This window comes from Acromyrmex echinatior, chromosome 2, assembly GCF_024713525.1.
Source record: "Acromyrmex echinatior isolate Ae372 chromosome 2, ASM2471352v2, whole genome shotgun sequence".
Taxonomy (NCBI): domain Eukaryota; kingdom Metazoa; phylum Arthropoda; class Insecta; order Hymenoptera; family Formicidae; genus Acromyrmex; species Acromyrmex echinatior.
The window spans coordinates 17,931,073-17,953,539 of NC_141853.1; the positions used below are offsets into that span (position 1 = coordinate 17,931,073).

The 22,467-nt window shown below is 41.0% G+C and overlaps 2 protein-coding genes and 1 long non-coding RNA gene across 6 annotated transcripts in view; 2 read left to right on the top strand and 1 right to left on the bottom strand.

Annotated features, from left to right (window-relative positions):
- Positions 1–15,545, top strand: part of LOC147910576 (uncharacterized) — a 38,033-nt gene extending 22,488 nt beyond the window's left edge. The window contains exon 2 of the long non-coding RNA XR_015544058.1: positions 7,055–15,545. This is a non-coding gene — a long non-coding RNA (uncharacterized LOC147910576). The remainder of the gene's footprint in view (positions 1–7,054) is intronic.
- The window catches only part of LOC105143509 (uncharacterized), a 559,838-nt gene that overhangs the window by 251,082 nt on the left and 286,289 nt on the right, over positions 1–22,467 (top strand). For all 4 annotated transcript variants that reach the window (XM_087403654.1, XM_087403657.1, XM_087403655.1 and 1 more), the window contains one exon: positions 20,168–20,259. In XM_087403654.1, the coding sequence (XP_087259780.1) occupies positions 20,168–20,259 (92 nt within the window). The remainder of the gene's footprint in view (positions 1–20,167; positions 20,260–22,467) is intronic.
- LOC147910575 (uncharacterized) overlaps positions 1–22,467 on the bottom strand; it is a 133,868-nt gene that overhangs the window by 26,148 nt on the left and 85,253 nt on the right. The window lies entirely within an intron of this gene.

A 22,467-nucleotide genomic window follows, 5' to 3' on the forward strand; every position in this document is an offset into this window, starting at 1 on the left:
AGCGGCCATTTTCACTAGCTCACCTCTTCGTCGTCGGTGATTTCTCGGGGTAAATGTACCGCGAACTTTCCTCTTTCAATTGGCAATAAGATTTGATCGTTGCGGGAAATATCATCCAATTTCCTTTCTCTCTTGGCCGGCCCAGAACATTGCCGCTCGTCCGCCTACTCACGTTCGCCCTCTAACTTCACCATCAACCACCCTCTTTCCGTTATCCTTTACACGCCCGGTCGCAAGACATAAAGATGGCGAAATCATCCCCTTTAGTTCGCCGGTTGAAATTGCACCAATGCAATATGCTTACTGATGCTTGTACGTTATACGTTTAGTACTTTATATAATTATCGTTTTTTTTAATCGATTAAAAAAATTTCTGTTTTGACATGTTTTATTTTCTAATTATCTTATTTAATAAAAATAGAGTCGTAAAAAAAATGAAATTATTTAATAGAACAATTAAGATTATCTTCTATATTTATGCTGAACATCTTATTTACAGATTAAATAAAATTAAATTAAATAGAAAAATGTATATTTTGTATTATTTAACTAATATATATGAAGGTTCAAATAAAATTCAGGACAACTGACGTAAGATAATATACACGCTGTTTGAAGGTTGAGCGAGCACTCGGAGGAGTAATCAGATAGAGGAGGAGAAAGTTATTCTGGGCGAAGTTTGCTCGAGACATTAGTTTATAATTCGGCAATCCCGGATCAGTATTTGTCACGATTAGCCCCCCACGAACCCCCTTCCCCTTTCTCCTTCAACCGTTGGAATATCTGTTTCTGGGGGGGTCTCATCCCTTTCTCTCTTCACCCCTTCTTCGTGGATCCTACGCGAGTTTTCATTAATTTCGCCCAATCCTGCCGAACTATTGTCGTAGTTACGCACAATTTCGGTACGACAATGCCCAGCTTTCTCTGGGATTGACGTAGACGAAAGGGGAGAGCGGTCGAGGGAAAGAGAGGCCAAGCCTGTAAGGAGTTATAACGATGTTGAGTGGGAAGGGTAAGAAGTTCTCCGGGTTCAAAGCCCGGGGTGGCATGGATTATATTTCTCGTGTCATTTGCCTTCTGAGTTAGACCGATGACGTTTCGCCTCGAGTCTCTCTGTAGAAATCTTACTACGTGAAGCGAGAAGAGACTTGTCGAGAATGGGATTTGATAGAAAGAGTTTCGATATAAATTGAGAAATTTTCATTTATAATAGATAGCATGTACAGGTATAATAAGCGCTATCGATATTTTTATAAAGACAAGAATGTAATTCTCTTATAATAAATTATCGTTATTATCTTGAGTGTCACTGATGTTAATAATAATCAAATCGATGTCATAAATATATCACTATAAATTTAAAAATTGTACAATAAAAAGTAACTCCACTGCTGATCGAATATTTATGATACACATTTATGATTCACAACGAAACACAATGATAAAGAATACAAGCCGTTGCAAGTACAAATACGGCACTCCTGCGAAAACTTTGACTCCGATATGGCCACTTTTGTCAACGTCGAACGATATCTTAAGAATTAGCCTCACGGGATTTCGAGGCGAGAAGCTACTGTCGGCTATGTTGAAAACATATGTGTGAGTGTCACGGTAAAGCTACAAGAAGAGACGGGCGGAATCGTCTGGACCCATTTGCAACGTCACCCGGACAATTTTCAACGGACAAACTTCCATCTTCGAGCTTCGGGGGTCGGACCTGCGATATTAGAACAAACGATTTCATCTACTACATCCTCATGCCTCTCCCCGAGATCATCCCACCACATCGAGATCTATGCGCGAGCCTAGAGATACAGAGACGATTTCATAAGAAATATCTCACTGTTCGCAGACATAATTCAATTACTCCAATAAATTAATATTTATAAGTAAGATAATAGGATACAGATAAGATAATAGTATAAAACATCTCGAGAATAATTTAAATTTATGTTGATGACAGAATAATGGAAATTTCTTATCATTGAAATAATAAATTTTAAATATCAACTATCATTATTAAAATAATTGTTAATAGAAACTGTTTTAATTAATTTGTAATTCTATTTATAAACATTAGTTTTGTTTATACATTTAACTTATTACAAAATTTTTCTGTAGTTGGAAAAGTGTATTGCGATACAGAGTGGGATTCGTTGGTGGTTATTTACCAATATTGTGGAAACGTAAGGTACAGAGATTCGCGGTTATTCGTAGCGTTTTCATCACCGTACGCAGGCACGTTGAGAACATCCCCCGGATTAAATACAACCACGCATCCGGACGATGACTGCGTTGCGCCGCATCACGTCGCGTCATGTTGCACTGGATAAATCGCGATTGCGTAATATCGCGAGCGAAGCGTTTGCGCGAGTAGAGAATTGCGTAAAGGCAAATATGCGATAGACTATCCGAACGTCCCGTATTGTATGATTGTCTCCGTTCTCCACCCCCTTCTCCAACCATCCCTGTCCGCCTCTCGCCGCTGCCGTCGCGTTTCGCAGGAAATGCCTGTCTTGCATTTCCCGGCATTGTAACCACCCCGTCGGCTTCGGAGTATTGCCAGCCTCCACGTTTGAATTGCATTACCTATTATTGCTTATTGTTCGCACGCTACGTGCCTCTCGTCTCCTGCGTGCCCGGATTTTCTCTCTTCGGTCCACCCCTTGATATCCCTTTCTGCTTAGCTGCGGCTTGACTTTGTCTTGCTTCTTTTTATTCGCTATCGCGAATATTATATCATTAATGTTTCCCGTTTCTTTTTAATAAGCATTATCTTATCGCTTAAATTAAGATAAATTAATACACTACCACGGTATTTAACTCCGCATCAGTGCAAACTTACATGGTCGCGAAGAAGAGCAATAACGATATATTTGATGCATTTCATTTGCACTTGTGAATATTTGCGGACACTCAGGAAATGCCAGATACGAAATCGTGCACGTAACGATTTATTTCCAAGCTTGCCTGTCGACTTGTATGCTAAAAACGTACGGAATCAGATTCGACTGACTGGCCTGGAGCGACTACCGTGCGATCCCCTGGCGCAACTTACCGAGATTTTATTCATTTTTACATATGACCGAGCAGGCGATAAGGAAACACCCGTGATATTTCACGTTTTTATGCGGTCGCTTTGCCTTGAGGTGTTGGCCGGCCGCGTACGCCCTTCGTATAGAAATGTTATACGCCCTGATATGCGAAATAAGTAGCCTCCGGGCATCGGAAAGGCCGCAGTCTCGTTAACTTGACGTCGTAATCCATGATTGCGAAGAAGACCGTTTTTCTCGCGATCTCTTCGAACTCGAAACTTCAATATCACGTACGTACATATATGACATCGTTCTAAACCGACGTTTGACATAAAAAATCGTCGGAATTGTATTATCTTACATCTTTGACAGAAGCATCAACACTTAAGATATTTTTACACTTCCATTCATTATATTACACTGTTAAATTATACTTAACGTTAAATTATACTTAATTTAAGTTATTTTTAATCGTTTCTATAGATTGTAATCTCTAATGTTATTTTTAGTTTCAGTTCATGATTGTATTTCAAGTCCAACGAACCGAATCGCGCAGTTTATAGAATTGAAAAATGTATTTTGTAAATTTGCATATTGAACATTTTCAAGCATCAAGATCCGCTTCGATCGAAAACAGGATTCTTTCTCTTATTTGATTTATTTTTATTTGTCTAAATTTCACTTATAGTAGTTTATAATTTTAAATCATTCTGTCTTTCGTTTCGGTTCTCATTTTTCAATGAATGAGTCGAACTTTATACTTGAATGAACTGCCGCGATGTGCGAAATATATTAATCGACTGACATTCACTTGAACTATTAGAGAAGTTATCAAGAGAAAGTAATGCGGAGCGTCTCGCGACGTTACCTGTTCGTTCGATCGTTGCGGTATGAATGACGACAATGTGGTGACCTTTGTGTACAACACGCATCGCGTCGTCCAGCTACGCTGTGCTATTGTTTGTAAAATGTAACGTTTTCTAAAATATCACCGAATATTTCGTTTCTAAAGATTAATATCACTTATCATCATATTTCTGTTTCATCTTATGAATCGTTTAACATAATTTAAAATATTGAGTTCATGAATTTTTATTAAAATGATAATTGTAATGATTTATGTATTGTATGTTAATGAATAAGCATACAATTATTCAAACAGTCTATCATTCAAAATAAATCAAAACTGTTATAATGATATTACGTAATACAGATTGATAAAAAATAAATTATAGAGAATCTAAAGAGATAAATTTATTTCAATGTTATTACGCGTTTGCTAATACTTAATATTCGTTTTTGTAAAAGATTCAACGAGTTTTGGAATATGATTAGACAATAACGTTCGATAAGATAAACGAAGTTACGAAAATAACAAGCAACTGGTCAATTATCGAGAAATATTTTTTTTGTCAACAATATTATATCCTTTAATACTACACATGCTTTCTCAAAGAGAATTAAATGATAAATCTTTTAGAATATCGTTGCATAATAATAACCAAAGAGAAAGATGAAGCACTGAATGACTGAATCTCAGGCAGCATTGAATAAATTTCGAGAAACACTCAAATATGTTAGCAATGCCATGCACGGCATTGAACGATTATCGAGAAATATACAATTGCTCGTTCAAAATGCGCTAACAAAAATTATTTAGCAAAGTAATATAAGATATATCTCGTCGCATTTACGAGTTACGGATCCACAAGTGCGGGCACGCGTGCAGCTCAGTTTATATACGTTCATGTGACAATATGGCGTTGTGGGTGGTTTGAGTGGCTATTGAGATGCTCGGCTCCCGAGCGCTGTGCTTTTACAAAAGAGCAGTACTTACCAGATATTGGAGGCAATGAGGCGGGCTACTTTTAACAAGACTACCCTTGCGCGCACCACTCTCCACTTCACCGATCCCCATGCTCGATATCAAACCACCGAGCGCCCGATGCGCCCCGTTGTTGTGGAATCCTATAAAATTACGAGCGCCACGACGAACCCATTGATCCCGATTCGCTAACGAGCCACAAGTTGGGGATCACATAAGAGGATCCGCGAATCGTCTTTTCTGCGAACGGATCTTATCGGTTATGCTTCACGATGCTTCGTTTCTCAAAGAGCGCGATATAGGAGAGCTTCATTTAAATCTAACTCTCGAGAACATGACGATTCTTTCGGTGACGGTCTATCGAATTATAATAACGAATATCAAGTTCGTATTGAATTATCAAAGCGCAGATGGATCAGGAATTGTTAAATTCTTAAAATTCAAAATAGTACAGGGCAGTAGTTCTTTAGAAAAAAATAATTATCCTACGCTATGTAACATTTATTACGTGATGTACTCGTTTGATCTTCTTTTTTTACAAAGGACTTTAGATTCAACGAATTAGATCGTCCTTTGTTTTGATAATCTCGAGCAAATTTGGAGTTTGCAGAAGTTCAGTGTCCGTACGAGGACAAAATTTGCAAAACAAAGCGTCGATTTGTAGAAATTTATCGGGCGCGTCACGCAATTAGGCAAATAAGCAGTCTAACTGAGAATAGCGCCGGTATACGGAACGGATGGAAGGGTGTAACGACAAACAATCTCTCTTTCTCTATTATCACTCTCGTCCTCGCGCAGAAAGCAACAACATTTCATTTCATTTGTTCAGCCCCTGAGCTCTGTCGCTTCTCGACCCGACGCCATTCGACGTCAAATGTACCGCACCACCCCAATTCGAACCATCCTTTAATTTGCTTCTACGAACGCATCTCTCTTTTGATCCCTCTCTCTATCACTAGCAACACCGTGATTTCTGCTAATCACCAATGTAAAAGCGAAAATGTTTCCTGTTATCGTTTATTTCGTTTTGCGAAATTACTGTGTATTTTGATATCAATTATTCTATTTATATTTTATTATATTGTTTAATAAATGATACGTCCAACGTTTGAATTCATGTGACGGATTAAAAAGAAATTAAGAGCAAATATTGATTGAATGATTTAGATTGTAATTAAAACGAAAGAAATTATCTATAGAAAAGGAGGATAATAAGTGTTAACATGAAATATATACACCTTCCCAGAAAAACGGTCACACATCAATTAAGTTAGTAAACAAACATGTGGGGTAGTGTGTTCAGTAGAGTGCCACACGGTATTTTATTGATGGATAATTGCTATATTATCGACGACCGTATCGCAGAAATCCGACAAACACGTTCAGGCATCAAGACGCACGCGATCGCACAGCCGCCGTTTTCTTGCCGAGGCCGTGATCGACAGGCGGCTGCAATAAAAGGGCCAGACATCGATAATTATCCGTTTTTACGAGCTTGTGGAGCTCTCGCGCCGCTTTATCCTCTTTCCATCTCCTTCTTCATTTACTTTCCCCTCTCCGATTATCTTGTCCTCTCACTTGCGATCGCCTGTGTACACGAACGTCGACCTCGGCGACGCCGTACGTAAGCGGAGATAAAGATTTCAATTCCTGGAATGAAAATTGCCGATCAATTTAACAATTGACCTGAAATTCCGCGATAATAAAGCGCAATCATACGGCCCACATGGAAACAGCCGGAGACGAATCGGTGCGTTTTTAGTTTACCGTGATGCATTACGTCGCCCGCGCAAGACTGAATTACTCACGCTCTGAGATCGGATCCTCTAACGGGTGGATCCAGTCAAAGGTTCTCGATCAGAAGACAAAAAAAAATTATAGATAAGTTACTTCTACAGAATGTCTTTATATTTGTAATAATAAAAGAATATACATGTAGTGCAATTTAAATGCAAATTCAATGGTGCATAATATATAGTTTTATTTTATATTCTAAATCTATTACTTTTTAATAGTTTTTTTATTTATGTGATATTTTAGTTTATGGTTTCGCAAAAAGGTACTTAACGGTAATTCTTTGTTTCGTCTAATTATTTGAAAAATGTTGCAAACTTCTCGATAGTAAAATATTTTGCTTTATTAAAAAACATAACATATTAAATGATATCCCTATATTTGTTTCATGGTCACCCAGTACCTGAGGTTTCCGGACCGATGAGTAAGATCGCGTGTGTGGAAAGGGCCAAGTAATTAAGTCTTCCCGATGTTGACTCTCGATGGCTGGAGGAAAGACGAGCAAAGACGACCTTTATTCCTTCGTCATGTCATTATTTGCGCATTGATGCACTGTTACGACCAGACACGCATTCGCATCTCATTTCAAGCGCGCTCCCGTGAATATTCACGAGACCATTCTGTCTCGTTCCTTAGATTACTGATCCTACCGTATTATGGAAATAGTCGTCGAAAGAAAAAGATCAGACGCGAATCCTTCATTTGATCATCAAATGCGTTGAGCCTTTAAGCTCGATATATCAAATGATGTATAGATTTTCTAATCTAATTCTTTGTACTTTTTTTATGTTCAATATACGAAATTTAATAAATTAATTTTATTCATGCAGTATTATCTTCTCTGTATTTCTGGTTTATTTATTACTATTTCAAGATATTTTACATTTTGTTCGAAGTTTCGGTTGAAATATTGCTATGTCAAGCAAAGCAATAATGTATGTTTGGTTTAATAAAATAAGATAAAACAATAATATATGTATATTTCTATCATCAAGATAAAGTATTTTTAAGCCTAAGTCCCAAATCGTCCCGTTCAATAGCGCGACGTATGAATGAAGAATTAAAAACTCGCGTCACATATTAGCTGCGGGAACGATTAACGAAGGAAGGGATCATAATCCTCTATTTTGATTCCCAAAGGGCCCAAAGAGCAGCGGGCCGATGACGAATTCAGCATCTGGTCCCAACATTTACGGTCTATAATGCGCTTCTTGCGCCGAATGACCGGCACAAACGCGAAACATCAAACGTCACGGAGAAGGAAGGAAGCGGATAAAGTTAAAGGGAGCGAAAGGGAGCGATGTAGAATGGTGGGGTGAAATCAAGTAGGAGAGGGAGTTATAAGGGGACCAAGGAGAACGGGGAGACGAGAGGAAGAGCGAGAAAGAAAAGAAGATATAACGCGCTGTAAAAGAAAGTCGACGGAACGTTTTCAGCGGCACGTCGGCGCTTTGTGAGCGCACACAATCGTGAAGATCATGCACCCTTTTTTTCGTGCCTGTGGAAGAAAAACTTAAATTGATGCGAGTGGCTCGCGAGAGCGAGACGTACATACCGCTGCCTCGCCGACAATCGCAGAACTGCGATTCGAATCGAAGACACGAGGGGAAAGAGGGACACGCTAATTAGTCACACAGATTCTCGTCGATTTTCTCTCGCGTCGAATTGTATCGATGTGCATCGTATGTCGCATAATATTCTCACTTGATCGTACAAAAATCCATCCTCTAAAGTCTTTGAAATAGAATTTTACTCTAATGATCTTGAAAAAGAATGGCTCAATTTTCAATCTTTAAGAGTTTACTCTTCAGAGTGAGATTTACTTTAAGAGAGCAAGAAGAATTCTGAATAGAAAAATTCAAAGAACTGCTTCGGCTTTTACACATATACTGTAGTATTTATTACGTACATATATTTTTCTTTATAATATTTATTATTTAGAGATTTCTATTAATTTTATGCTGCTTTATTACACGAGCATATAATTTTCTTTAATCGCTATTGTAATTTAAAGACAACATACACGGGTACATTCATTGACTGTGACAGATTCTTCAAACCGAGGCATATTATATACACACATTAAAGTGCAAAGTCTGTGATAGCATTAAACCTACGATTTCGCGTAAAGTATCGCATCTAAGAGTAACCACGTTGCACTTTTTCGCAAGAGCCGCAATACGCTCGTCTCTTCGAAAGCCGCATATGGCGGATATATACCAGCTCTTCATTCGTTCCCGTCTAATTCAATAAGCCACTGAGCGCCGCGCCGGCAACGATCCAGATGCAGCTGTGCCGATGACTCCGGGAGTGCTTTTTGCCTCATTAAGACTATCGTACGAGGAATAATAGATTTTCACAGAACTCTGTAAGAGGAGAAGCTGGAACCCTCGTGATTTATCGCCACTGCAATTTGACATTTTTCTTTTTATTATTATTATTCGCGTATTTCGCAGGGTATAGATATTTATTGTTCCATTAATAACAGAATTAAAACTTCAGAATTTAATATAAATAAGATATCAATTTCAATTGTTTATAATTCTACTAATTGATATATCGTGATATTATTTAATAAAGGCAGACTTCTTCGTTCGAGGGAGGATAACGCGACACGTTCATAAAATTGCGTCGGTACGACCGACCGACTGGTTAACGATACTCCCATCCATTCTGCTCTCGAAATACAACGCGAGTCTGACAGGGCCGCCTGCCACGTTGTTTACACGTTGTCATGTATTCCAGACGTGGCTGCTATCGACAGCCTCACTGGCTGGCACGCATTCTCGAAATGAGTTATTTCACCCGCCACGTCGACGAGAAAGAGAGAGAGGAAGGGAACCAGGGAAAAAAGTATCGGTGTATGACGCGTACCCCCGTCGAAGGAAAATATTGTCGCTGACACCGCGAAACCACCTCCGCTCCGGCCCCTGGTCACCCCCTTACAAGAGAGGGCGAAACGAGGGTTGAAATGTCGGCGTTATTACGGCGGCTGAAACGACTACGAATTGTATAGCCGACGCTGACTGGATAATGTATCGCGCGAATTGCCACTCCGAAATGGATTCCCGTTTGCATTGTAGGTGCACTGAGCGCACATAATAATTGTACGGCGGCATCTGCGTTCGTGTGTGCGCACGCACACGCGCGCGTACGCACGAAAAGCGTGCGGCATGTGTTGTGTCGCGGGTGTTTCATTTGTACAGAGGTAGTAGATAAGGTAATTATATTTTAAAACGTTGATTCTCGCTTGGGACGGATTTACTGATGTCGTCTTGCGCGCATTAGCGAGCGATGATTTCAACGACAGTTCGTTTAATGGAAAATCTACCAAAATAATTCCATCTAATTTGAACTTTTAAAGACTTTTTCCTTGCTGCGACACAATATTACGTTTACAAATAGGGAAACTGTTATCTTTCGTAGAAACTTGAATCTTCGGGCAGAATATATACGAGACGCTTAATAAATTCCGGGCACGAAACTGTCCCCGCGACGAAGGGAGCTAATTAAAAATTAACCAACGGAGGTTCCGCGAATGTTCACCCAAAATAGTATCGAACGCCGGAGGCCATTATATACTGTGGACCGCTCCTACCATCTCATTCTCGTATTTTTCTTCAACTACGTTTTTTTCTCTCTTTTTTTTTCCATGATTCAGGGGACGATTTTTACGAGATGCGTCACCCATGAAAAAGGGAGACGCGCTCTTGTTCACGTTCATTACCTATGTTTTTCCGTCTTATACGCGCCTCGTTAAGCACGCGATGCGCCCAATACGAAGTCCCGGGGTTTCGTTTCGGACGAAACCCCGGATTTTCATATTTCACTTCAATCTCCACTTCAGCCGCTCGGCAGACGTCCACGAGAAAGGTCGGACATTCGGATATTCGTGCGGAATTCATACAGCAAGTACACGACCGAGCGGAGGGAATTTACATCTGCTGGTGGACCGGTGGATAGCTCTCGCGCGGTGAAATTATTTAGTAGTAATTACTACCGGCCACCGTCTAATAACGTCGGCATCTAGCATGTCGCGATTTTGAAAATATTTTCAAAGGTAGCGCGCGACGCTATTACGAGCGGAAAGAGCCGGATTTTTCTGAGGTGAGAGTGGCGCTTAATTAATTTTTCTCGTGTTTTGCGGACAACATGGTCTGAAATATAAACATTACGACATTATGAAACATTGCGATTAAAATTGATTAATATTCCTTTCATCGCTTAAAGAAAAGGAGTTATTAAAGGTAGCGAAAAATGAGATGATTCGACGCGAAAAATCGCTATCAATCGGAACATTTGATTTGAATAAAATTGGAATGATCGCACAATTAATTTTTCCTTTTTATTTTCTTTCTTTACATTTTACAGTGCAAACGAGTATATAGTGCGCATTAACGTGGTATAATGCTAATAATGGTATAATGCAATACAAGAAATGATAGCCTCATATTGTTGATGAAGAGTTTCATTTCCTGCTAACACGTCATCATTAATCATCATACCATTTGAATTCCGCATCTAAACGCGCGTTATCTATTAATATCCGACTCTAATTAATTGCTTAAGCCTGACCGCTGGTCGATGCAATTCTCCCGCGTCCTCACAATTAAAATGCAATAATTATTTTCATGCGGGGCCGCGATATCGCGCGTAGCGTTGCGGACGGCCGTCAACAGCTCGATAGGCGCGAATCGGACGCGATTATCGTTGGCCAGGTCGCTTTTGCGATGATCATCGGGCAGGTGGGGGTGACCGGGGGTGCACATGGCGTACCGCGGGATGCACTCGCGCGCGGCCAGCATCATATTCACTAACGTATACATGAACGATCGCGCGGCCGCCGTTGACGATCCGTCAGCGGCGCCATAACGTATAAGCGAAGCGATGATAACATCAGCGGCACTTATAATGCAAATTAGCTGGTGACACTCGACTCGGTAACAGAGTAATGTAATGCGCGAATAAATGGCAACAACTGGCTCGGCGCATCGCGCTGTCAAATGCGCCCTGAACTCTCATAAAGCACCGTTGGCCGCGCGGTTTGTCAGCGTAGGCGTGAGTTGTAGGTGTGCTTCTGATGGAAATATTGACTATTACGCGCGACCGGGAATGTGTATCATTGAATTGCCCCCCGCCATAAATATACCGAAATTCTGCCGGGCGCATTTCATACTTTTGATTTATCCTCGGCGTGCGAGAGCGCGCGGAGGGGGGGGGGGAGGGCCACGCGTTTGCACGTTTGCACGTTTGCACGTGAGCGTGCCGTGACAACACGCCCCAATGCAACGTGGATCTCGTTGTCGCTCGAGGTCCTTAAAACGCGCACGATTCTGTCGATGACAGCTTCTCCGTAAACAGAAAATTCGTGTATTCAGATAGACATGCGGCTATAAAAAGTATTGGACATGTACGTAGAACCTTCAGGGTATACTTCGAGGAAAATAAGACTCGAGGATTGTGAAATATATTTCTTTGTATACCAGTGCCACGTGTGTTATTGCGTGTTGGAAAATTATGGATAATTATATAAAGTTATCATATTTTTGCATCAATACATAACATTCTCCCCCGTCTTTCTTTCACGCTTGCCTTCTTCGAATACTTTTTTACGATCCTAAGATCCGCGCATCCTATCGAGCTCATAAATGCAAATGTAATTGCACAAACATAAGGCTTATCATACATGGCGTATACGTGTAACGAAATACATTGATTTGCTTAAGGGGAAGTGAAATATCACTTTCCGTAATTACATTTTTTTCCACCCATTAGATCGGCTCGAACAAATTTTGCTTAAAAAGTCATTAAATTTTCATAAGGGTATTCGTGCAAGAATTTCCTTGGCTGACTCACTGTAGATAATTCCATGTAATATCATTCTTAACGTTTCGCGTGAAGAATTATACCCTTCTTCGAATGTATTCCGCATCAAATGAAGATCTTTGATTATCATGCCATTGTAATATTCTTCCCACCTCTTTCCCCCAAGATCGTATACACGAAAAAGGTGGAGTTTGTCGTTCAGTCGTTTGTTGTCCGCATGAAAGAGGAGAATAACGTGAGACATCTAAAGCTGACGGGTGATACCCTTTTTCGATGAATTAGTGAGGCATCTATAGCACCGGTTGCAGTGTTATTAATAGAGCGACATGTGTTGCAGGTTGCTTGCACCGTATCGATACCCACGTCCAATTGTGCATAAATTATTGGTACGCTGTGCCTGACAATCGCGCGGATATTGATGCGATTATCAATAATTTCCTGCAGGGGTCGGTACGTCGTCGTGCGTTCGTATGTGGCTTTTACCAATACACAGCTAATGCTAGTGTTAATTTCAATTAAATAAGATATTGCTCTCTTGATTATTTATTCTCCGATTATTCGATTCTCGCAAACGTTTCGAACGATTGTTCTTCTTAAATTAATTATTTAAGCGTACCTATTTTTTTTTCCTGCAATTTTGGAGAAAGGGGAAGTGACTGCCGCTTCATTACTATTATAATCTAGCGAATTTGATCGACGATGCTTTTTTTATTTTACAAATATTTGTTTTATTCGGAGTGCCGGCGCCGTAAAGTGGATTGATACATTACCGTCGTTTGTTAACTCGCTAACTACAACAATGAACGCGTCGTGATACATGCACTAACGGCACAAAATAATTCGTGTTGTAACGTTTTCGCAGAAAACGTATGCCGCAATTTGCCAAATCGTTGTTTGTCGCATACGCGACACGTAATAAGAGGATGCCTGATTTCAAGTGTGCGATAATCGCGCTCATAAATAAAAAAAAAAAAAACAAAAAAAAAAGCAAAGCAAACCCCCAGTGTTCGAAACACGCGGTACGTGCCTCTGGAAAAAAATATACGGGCTTCTTCCCGCGCGGCATTCATGCTCGCGCGATTGAATTAATCGGGTAATTGAGTTAAGTACTCAAAAATTCGCCGGCGCTTCGCGCATAACGCTCGTGAAATGCGCATGAAATAATTTCGATGTGCATTTCAAAATGCGACGCATCTGCTCTATAATTAATACGGCTAACGGGTTATGTAGTCTCCAACGACAAATTTTTGAAATCATAAAAACATGCTTTAACATATTGCAATTGCAATCGGGGAATACGTTGCCGCAGTTTGCGTCGGTGTGTAACGGTGGAAGGGCGGCAGGCAGAAATGAGGACGGATGCATTGGTGTCGCAAATGTTAATAATGACGTTTCGAGCGGTATTTATAGCGGACTGCCAATGGTATTATCGGCTACGGTGGGTCGACAAAAAAAAAATACCCGGCGCTTCCCGCCGCGGGATATCAACCCTGGAAATTATTTTTGCGTCGTTCATTCAATATTACGCAACAAAGGAAATTTACATTTTATTCGGATATTAGTTTAACGTAAAAAAATTCTCGCGAATTCGTAAAAGCAGCATCGTCCAGCAAAACGCAATGGCATTAAATTCACCCGTTTTACGCGAAGCGATTCTATCGCCTGGATTGCTCCGGTATACCGCAGTTTAGTTTTATTCAACGCTAAACAGAGCGGTGACGCCGAAAACACCAAGCGCGCGCAGCTGTTCCGTAATTAATACAGTCGACGGTTCATGTAATCATCGACGACAAAGTTTCGAGCCCATAAGGACGCCATGCTTTAACGCTGTGCGACAGGAGAGCGCGGGTCGGCGGCAACACAGCGGCGGGAAAAGGGCGACAACAATGAAGAGGAGAAGAGTGGCGAAGAGCGGCGACGATGGCTCGCGATGGGGCGAGCCGGTGAGTGTCAGTGTGTGCAAGTGTGTGCAAGTGTGTGTTGGTGGCGACGGTGGCCGGCGTGGTCTCATGGTCTGTGACGACGGTGGTGCTGGTGATAGTGGTGGTGGCGGTGGCGATGGTGGTGGTGAAATTTATACCGGATGCCAGCCACCTAATAACGTTATTGCGTTGTATAAACTGCGAGAGCGCGGCGAGCAACGCTGCAGCACATTAAAGCCGCCGTCGGCACCATAGAAGCGCGCGAGTATAAATAATACACCCGCGGTCTCTCATTTCCGATGCCGTATTTAGTTTATTAGCGCGACCTGGAATTTTTCGTGCCGCGGCGCGCCGCAGCCGCCGAATTACAGGATACAGTTTAGTGCGAATCGAGCCGGGGGTCATAGCTCCATCCGCTCCATAGCTCGTCTATTCCCTTCCTCTCCCCCTTCCCCCTCCATGGAATGTATATGCGGAAGTCGACGACTTTGCGACGGTCAAAAATTGCTATGACCCTACGGCAGTTCTCGACGACGTCGGACTGTGTCCAATCATGCCTTCTTGCTTTCCAGCTCTACCAATATCGTTTTCTCTTAAAAATAAATTCGATGAAATACGATATCTCGGCAAATGTTAGATAAAGAAATTCGTAATTCTTTTGATCCTATACAATTTTAAGCCCAGCTGAATGTCTTGGAAAATATTTCAGAAATTAAAAAGAGAATAACTTGTCGTCGTTTCATGAAAAGGACTAAAACAATAATCTTAGGACATCGTGTCAACGACACTACTGGCGCTGCGTTTCGAAGAAACACGTCTATACAGATTACGAGTTGGGATAAATCAATGTCGAGTGGTACCTTAACCTGGCTCAAACGAGCGCGGAGCCTTCATTGGTTGACTTAAGAAAACTAGCAACCCTTCGCGAACGTTTCGAGTGGCTCGTCTCGATCCCGTCTGTTTACACAAGATCGCGTACACCAGATGCAACGTCGTTAGGAAACGTTCCTGAAATTACGCGGTGTTTATTTAACCCGTTACTGTGCCTAGTATTACGCTTCATCGTGATGGAACAGATTCTTGTTGAGATTATATAGAAAGTAAGTGAAAGAAAAAAGAAAAGATAAATAGAAGGTATCATTGTATATAAGTGTAACAAAAAATTTTACTCCAAAATTTTATAATATAATTATATATTTTATCTTGTAATTATATAATTATATTTTATTTATTTAAATAAAATATACAAGTCGAAAAGATTTATCTATCTCTTTAAGAAAATACCTCACAAATTATTGTTATATTCTTTGCGTATCATAACTGTAAAGTATCGCTTAAGTAAATAAGTTCAATTTATGGACGAAAGACGTATACAAGTCGCGTTATTCCTTGCAGCATACTCACTACAGAATATAAACCTATCTCTCCTTATAAAAAGCTTGTCAACGAGTCTAAACAGATGTAAGGTGGCCCGGTGTCTCGAGAAAACTTCCGTCGTGGTTACGGAAAAATCCTTGTGACATACGGGAACATCTGTATCGTCGAGACTCGTAGTATGTATACATATAGGATGGTCACTTACGGAGAGAAGGGAATCATCCCGGTGGTCTTCGAGTCATCCAGGACCTTCGATTTCCCAGACTGGCGCCAGTACGCCTCGCGTCTGTTTGCGGCCGAGTGAAGTGCCTGCCGCGAGGCTTTTCCTGCCTAAATTCAGGAGTGTCTGACCTGCGGATCTCGAACGGCTCCCGTTCGACCTCTCGAAGATCCATCCCGAAGTCGAGACGAGAGCACTCAAAGGGCACTCGATCCATCGACGCCGTCGATCCTACCGTTCGACCTGCAAGTCAGACGAACTGCCTACCTCCCACCGTGTTTTCTTTCGAGGAAGTGGTCCCGAGCATGAAGATTTATTTACTCAAACGATACCTCCTGCCGGCTTTACGATCGACTTGCATGACACGTCTCTCGCGCTGCAACGCTGCTCCGATCACTCGAGTGCTACCATCTGACATTTATAACGGCGCGTCGCTTCGGAGGTATCTTTGTATAAAGTTCTGTTCTACGCGACTAAAAGGATGACTGACTGAGTCTCGAAATTGATCCTAACTTTTAAAACAGACACAAGTTCTATATAATAATTTACTAGTCATCTTAACCGTCGATTACAGCACTGAACCTTTTGGATCCGAACGAATATTTTAGTTCGTACATTTCTGTAAATCTCTTCCTTACATTTTTAGACATAATTTTTAACATTCTTCAAAATCTTTTTTGTTTACGGATTTAGATTCTATACAGTTTACCATTTTGAAAAATATTAATCAAGTTAAATTAATATTAATTAATATTAATTAAATTAATATTAATTATTCCATTGAAATATATGAAAGGTACAACGAAAAAGAATTCGGGTTCAAGATATCCATGTGTGTAAATTAAGATACTTTTTTATTGCGGTGATTAAGAATTAATAATAAATCAGTCTTCTGCAATTAATCTTTGAAATACAGCTTCTTTTTTTTCCATAAAACTAATATATGATAAAAAATATATAAAAAAAGAATTTTCTTGAAATATTTTAATATCATTGAATTAACTTGCCGCTGTATTCAAATACCTCCGAGAGAGGTAAAGTTTATCGGTTTATTCCGGAGGAAGGGCACGCAATACGCGAACAATGCAACGGCTCGTCGGCCGAAGAGGTACAATAGCAGTCAATAATGCGTGTGATTTGTGCAATAAGCGGCTATTGCACGCGCAGCCGGCGCCGCGCAATTCGATGCTGCGAAATCGTTCCGCCTCGGAACATCGCCGGCGCACGTGTGTGCCCGACTACGCGATATCCGGTGTAGCGTGCATCGCCGATGTTACGTGCATTTGCGCTTGTCATTACGCGCGTCGCGCGGCCCGATACGTATCGAGGCGCATCGTCATTTTCGTTGATGCCGCTTAACGATACGCCGATTACAGTCTCGGACTGATATCACCGTCGTAAACATAGCTTGCGCCTGCACAAATCGAGATAATGACGGGACATGTACAGAATTACTACCGGAGGTACTTCGTTACGCGCGAGAGATAAATAAATTTAAGATCTCACTTCACGGATCTCTCTTCGAATGCACCGAAATGCGTTAACACGCAGTTAGATATCAAAAAGCAATGAGATAACCCAATCCCAGAGTTAAAAAAAATATAACATTTTATTATTTTTCACTTCCACGTGTATTAAAATGTAAATTAATCTATTTCTGTGATTAGTTTCAGAATAAATAAACATCCATGTTACTGTATGCATTTGGTAAATAATAAACTAAATTTCAGTCAAATTTAATACATTTTCTTCCGTTAAATTGTTTAACTGCGTGGTGTGTATTTAAATTAACGTCATATTAAGTAGCAGTAATAGCGGCCTATAGAAATAATTAAAAATAACTCGTATTGTTATAATTTGACATTATAAATTTAACAGTGCATGCTTTGTATTATGTTAATCAGAAGATTAAACTTTCTGTGATAATTATAAAAGATATCAAATTAAGATTATAAATTTATGTACCGAGTTTATCGATATTATTTATTCTACTCATTTCATATTCATTCCTGCTTTAATGTGTACCTAAAACGGTTGATGACCCTAATATCAAATTCAAAAGGCATAAAAAGGCCAACCAGAACAGTTACGACGAATATCAACCGAAATGTCATCCCATACATCTTCGAAACGGTTGCCAATCGACATTATAGCGTCCGATAATAAAATTCATTTCGACCGTACAGACGGACTCGCGCCAAATTCCATCCTCAAAAATCGCGCTTGGTATTCGCGCATCGTGGATCGATCGTAAAGATCGATGAATAGTGCACGATGTGATAGGTACGCGTTTCGTAACCGAAACGAAGGATCAGTGGTCCATGCGGGACAGCGGATAACGCGCGCGGGACCAGGAAGGGGGAGGAAGGGAATGATGATGATGCAGTCGATGGGTGGACGATGCTCACGCACGCGGTGCATCCGGGGATCGCCACGCTGCTCATGCTGGGGGGGATCCGACGCGTTCGGTCTGTGCGAGTCCGGGAGACAGGACAGGAGCTGGCGGTTGTGTCACGCCGCTACGCCATGCCATCGATGCACTGCTCGTGCTCGACGCACCGAGCCGCGCCGCGCCGCGCCGCGCCGCGCCGGTTCGACCGCCGGTAGGCGAGATAGCGACTCGGGATAGGATACATATAATTACCGGAGAGAGGGGATCGTGCTCCATTTCACACATCGCACACCGTGTGATCGCGTCACACGGCCGACGCCTCGCCGCTTCACGTATGCGGCCGCCCTGCATTCTGCATGCGCTCTGTGCGCATTCTCTCTCTCTCTCTCTCTCTCTCTCTCTCTCTCTCTCTCTTTGTCTCTCCATATTCGTGTATCGGATGGATCGATTCGGATTTCACGCAACACCGCGAGCGAATGGCTGCACGCCGCGTTTCCTTTCTCATCAAAGATCGAAGAGACCAGGGGATGGTTATTGCCGCGTCCTGATGCGTTTCCACACGTATATATTTTGTGAATTTTCATCTCGTATGCGTGGACGCGGTTAATTATCCACCGCAGCGTGCATTCGATTCCACGAATGTAAAACACGTATTACGTAAATAATAAAGTATCAATATATGCATTTATAAAAAAAATATATTTTTTAATTTACGTGATATCAACGTTTGCAGAAATTCTGTTTAAAACACGCAGATGCCTAAGATTACAAAGATATTGAGAGAGAGAGAGAGAGAGAGATATCACTAGTTAATGAGCTCTAGAATGGAGCCTTTTCGAAATTAATATAGTGTTGAATACAAATGAATATAAAATAAAACTATTAGTGAAAGAAGAGACAAGTTTCTAATTTTCTACAAGTGTATCTTATTAAGTATATTTTATTAAGTATTTTATATTGCAATCGCGATGAGAATTAATATGACGGAAAGCGACGCAAGCAACTGTTCTTTTCGCAGATGAATTTCAAAGTTGCACGCTTGATCGCGAGTTAATTCAACGTCACTGTGTTACGTGAAAGGGCGAAGGGGTGGTTTCGACACATTGACGGCGATGCAGTAGAGTGGCAACAAACAGCGGACACCAGATACTCTCGACGGTCCCGCACCCGCACATACAATCTAACCGTTCACGCAACGCGCACGCACGGCACCTTCCTGCGCCCGCGCGCACGCGTTCGTCTCCACGCGTGTATATATCCGCACGAAGCAATTGAACGGCGAATGATTCAATTTGTCAGACCAATGAGTTTGTCAGGTGCCACTCCATGCCGCGCCGTACGGCGCGCGAGAGCTCGAATTGGATTTGATTTAACGTTGCGCGTATTGCCGCGCATTACACACTAGAAATATCGCAAATCTCTCGCACGGCATCCAATTACTTGTTCCCCGAATACAATGCGGAAAAGCCGCGCGCCGCTACGTTTGCACGCACACATACCTTTATGTGTGTTTGCGCGCGCGCGTTTGCCTGAGTATGCCGGGAAGCCTCGTGCGAGTGTATACTGGCGTATAGTGAGTTCAGGCCGCGTTCGGCCGCGTGAAATTCCGGATTTCGACATAATGGAGATCGCTGTATCTGCGTACCAGCTGCGCGCGCGAATCTATCCGGTTCTCGAAAAACATTTTTGCACCGTGGTGATTTTGCTCGTTTACTTTTACATTTCGAACGACACGTGACGATGGGAAAAAAAAACCGAATGGTTCATTTGTTGCAGATGACGTTTGCGCAACAATCCACTCCGAACGATCTGTCATCGGACGTTGTGATACTTACATCAACTTCACGACTGCAGATTCAGGTGAAAAGGTAAGGACTATTTTAAGCAGTAATTATAATTGAATTATTATGTTATGTGATAATTTAATTTCGCCGTAACTTTGGAATTTTTAATAAAATTATTTTTTTCTTTTTGCAAAAGAAAGATTTTTACAGTTAAAAGGATTACTATTAGCGATTTGTCATCGATTAAACAGAGAATCGATTAAACAGGGGAGAATGTAATTCTTTTAAATAATTCTTGCTTTGTTCTTGTTCGACTCCTTTTTCTTTTGCCTCCGCAGCGAACGACGTACTATCCGGTTGTTCTGACTTAATTAAATGGTTTAAGTTCCGACGAAAATCCGAGGCCGATATCCGACGGCGAAGCCACGGGAAAAAATATTTCAACCGGATTAAGTACGTAAGCTTTAGAAAAAGGTTACGGAGGAGAGGCTGCCGGCTGCCGTGGGAATAAATTCTAATGTGGCGGCATTATAATTGCGCGGTTTACGTTCGCTACCGGCCAAGGGCTGCACCGGAGCCAAATTAGCGACGATCATTATTTATGTCTCGCGAGGAAAAGGGGTTAAAATGGCCACTCGTTGCCGTTGTACTTCTATAACGCAGAAGACAAAGGGTAGTTAGCCTCATCCGTGATGGGGATCCTCGAAAATCCAGGAAATTACTTATTCCCACCGAAATTACTGTCGAATTATGACCATAGTAACGTATTTACTTGTCGCTTCAATATTTGTGTATTGAAAGGTGTTGTTATTTAAGATGCAGATATAAAGATTGAGTTTTATAAGTTCTTAAATCAATACAAATCAATATTTTAGTTACACTCTAAATTACGCTCAATGCTTAAGAAAAATCAGTCTCAAATCGATTCAGGAAAGTAATCATTGATAGAGTTGATAAAGTAACGAGATTCTGGAGACACCTTGTATACGTAATATACAGCGCTAAATGATTCCACGCGTTATAGTCGAGCCGTTATGCGCTCCCCTTGTAATTTCCCCACGATTAAGTAATTACGCGCAAACTCAAAGTCCGTTGGAAGTCCGTGGGCGACGAATCCGTCGCCGGTGTTTATCGTGCCGATAAGACGACCGGGCGTGCAGAGGGTACGTACGTTCCTTATTCCTTTTTTTCTTTTTTTTTTCCTGTTTTTCTCCTTCTCTCTCTTTTTTTCATAAACGACACGAGGTTCGTAATTTATAGTACACCGTGACAGCGCATCGTCTGGACTTTATAACTTTATGGTGCACGACAAACAGAGAGAGCGACTGATAAGTAGCTATCTGCCGTGTTAAACATGTTATCCTAACCCGTTACCGACATGTCTACGCCGAAGTGCAGATAAGCAACAAGTGTGCAGTTCGCGTCGAGCCGTTTGGGAAAAGATATTGTGTACTCGCTTCTCGTTAATTATCTCTCGCCTCTTTCACGCTGCTTTTTTTCTCCTCTCTCCTCTCATTTTCGTTCCCCGTTCGGTCGCCGGCGTTAACGCTGGTGCCTACCAATAACGGACGATATTGCTCTCATCGAACGAGTTTTCACGTCGCCTCCGTCGTTTAATTCCTCTTCACGGCGAAAGAACGATAGAATTTGCGTGAATAAATCACGAATAAATCGCGGTGATTGAGTGGCGACTGGAAAAATAGCGCGAAAGGATTGAATGTTTTAATGTTGAAAATATATTTAAAACGAATAATGCATACATTTTTTGTTATGTATTAAAATTATTATTCTTTCTGATTAAGACAGATTAAAAGGCAACTGGTACTTTTATTAAAATTTAACATCCCGATTAGAGAACGGGAGATTCTTACATAATAGTGATCTCGTATAAGCGAGACTTTACAGTTACCCGTAAGCTGAGTAATTTCCGAAAGTATCTTCTCTTACGGAACGATAAATTTTGATCTTGACATTTAATTATGCGACACGAAGCTAAGGGTGGTTTCTTGGACTACGAGATGACTCTTGTTTCGTTTATTTTAATGGAAATGGACACTACACTACATATTTGCTGAATTGTTGAGAATTTTGAATAATTTGCAACTAAAACAACTTTTTTGTCTGTGTTTGCTCAAAATAACTGATGAAAATCCTAATTTTATTATTAATCATAAAAATATCTAGAAAAGAATATTCTCTCTCTCTCTCTCTCTCTCTCTCTCTGACTTATGTAGTGATCATATCAATTATTATATTATATTTAATTTAATAATTATATCAATATATAGTTAA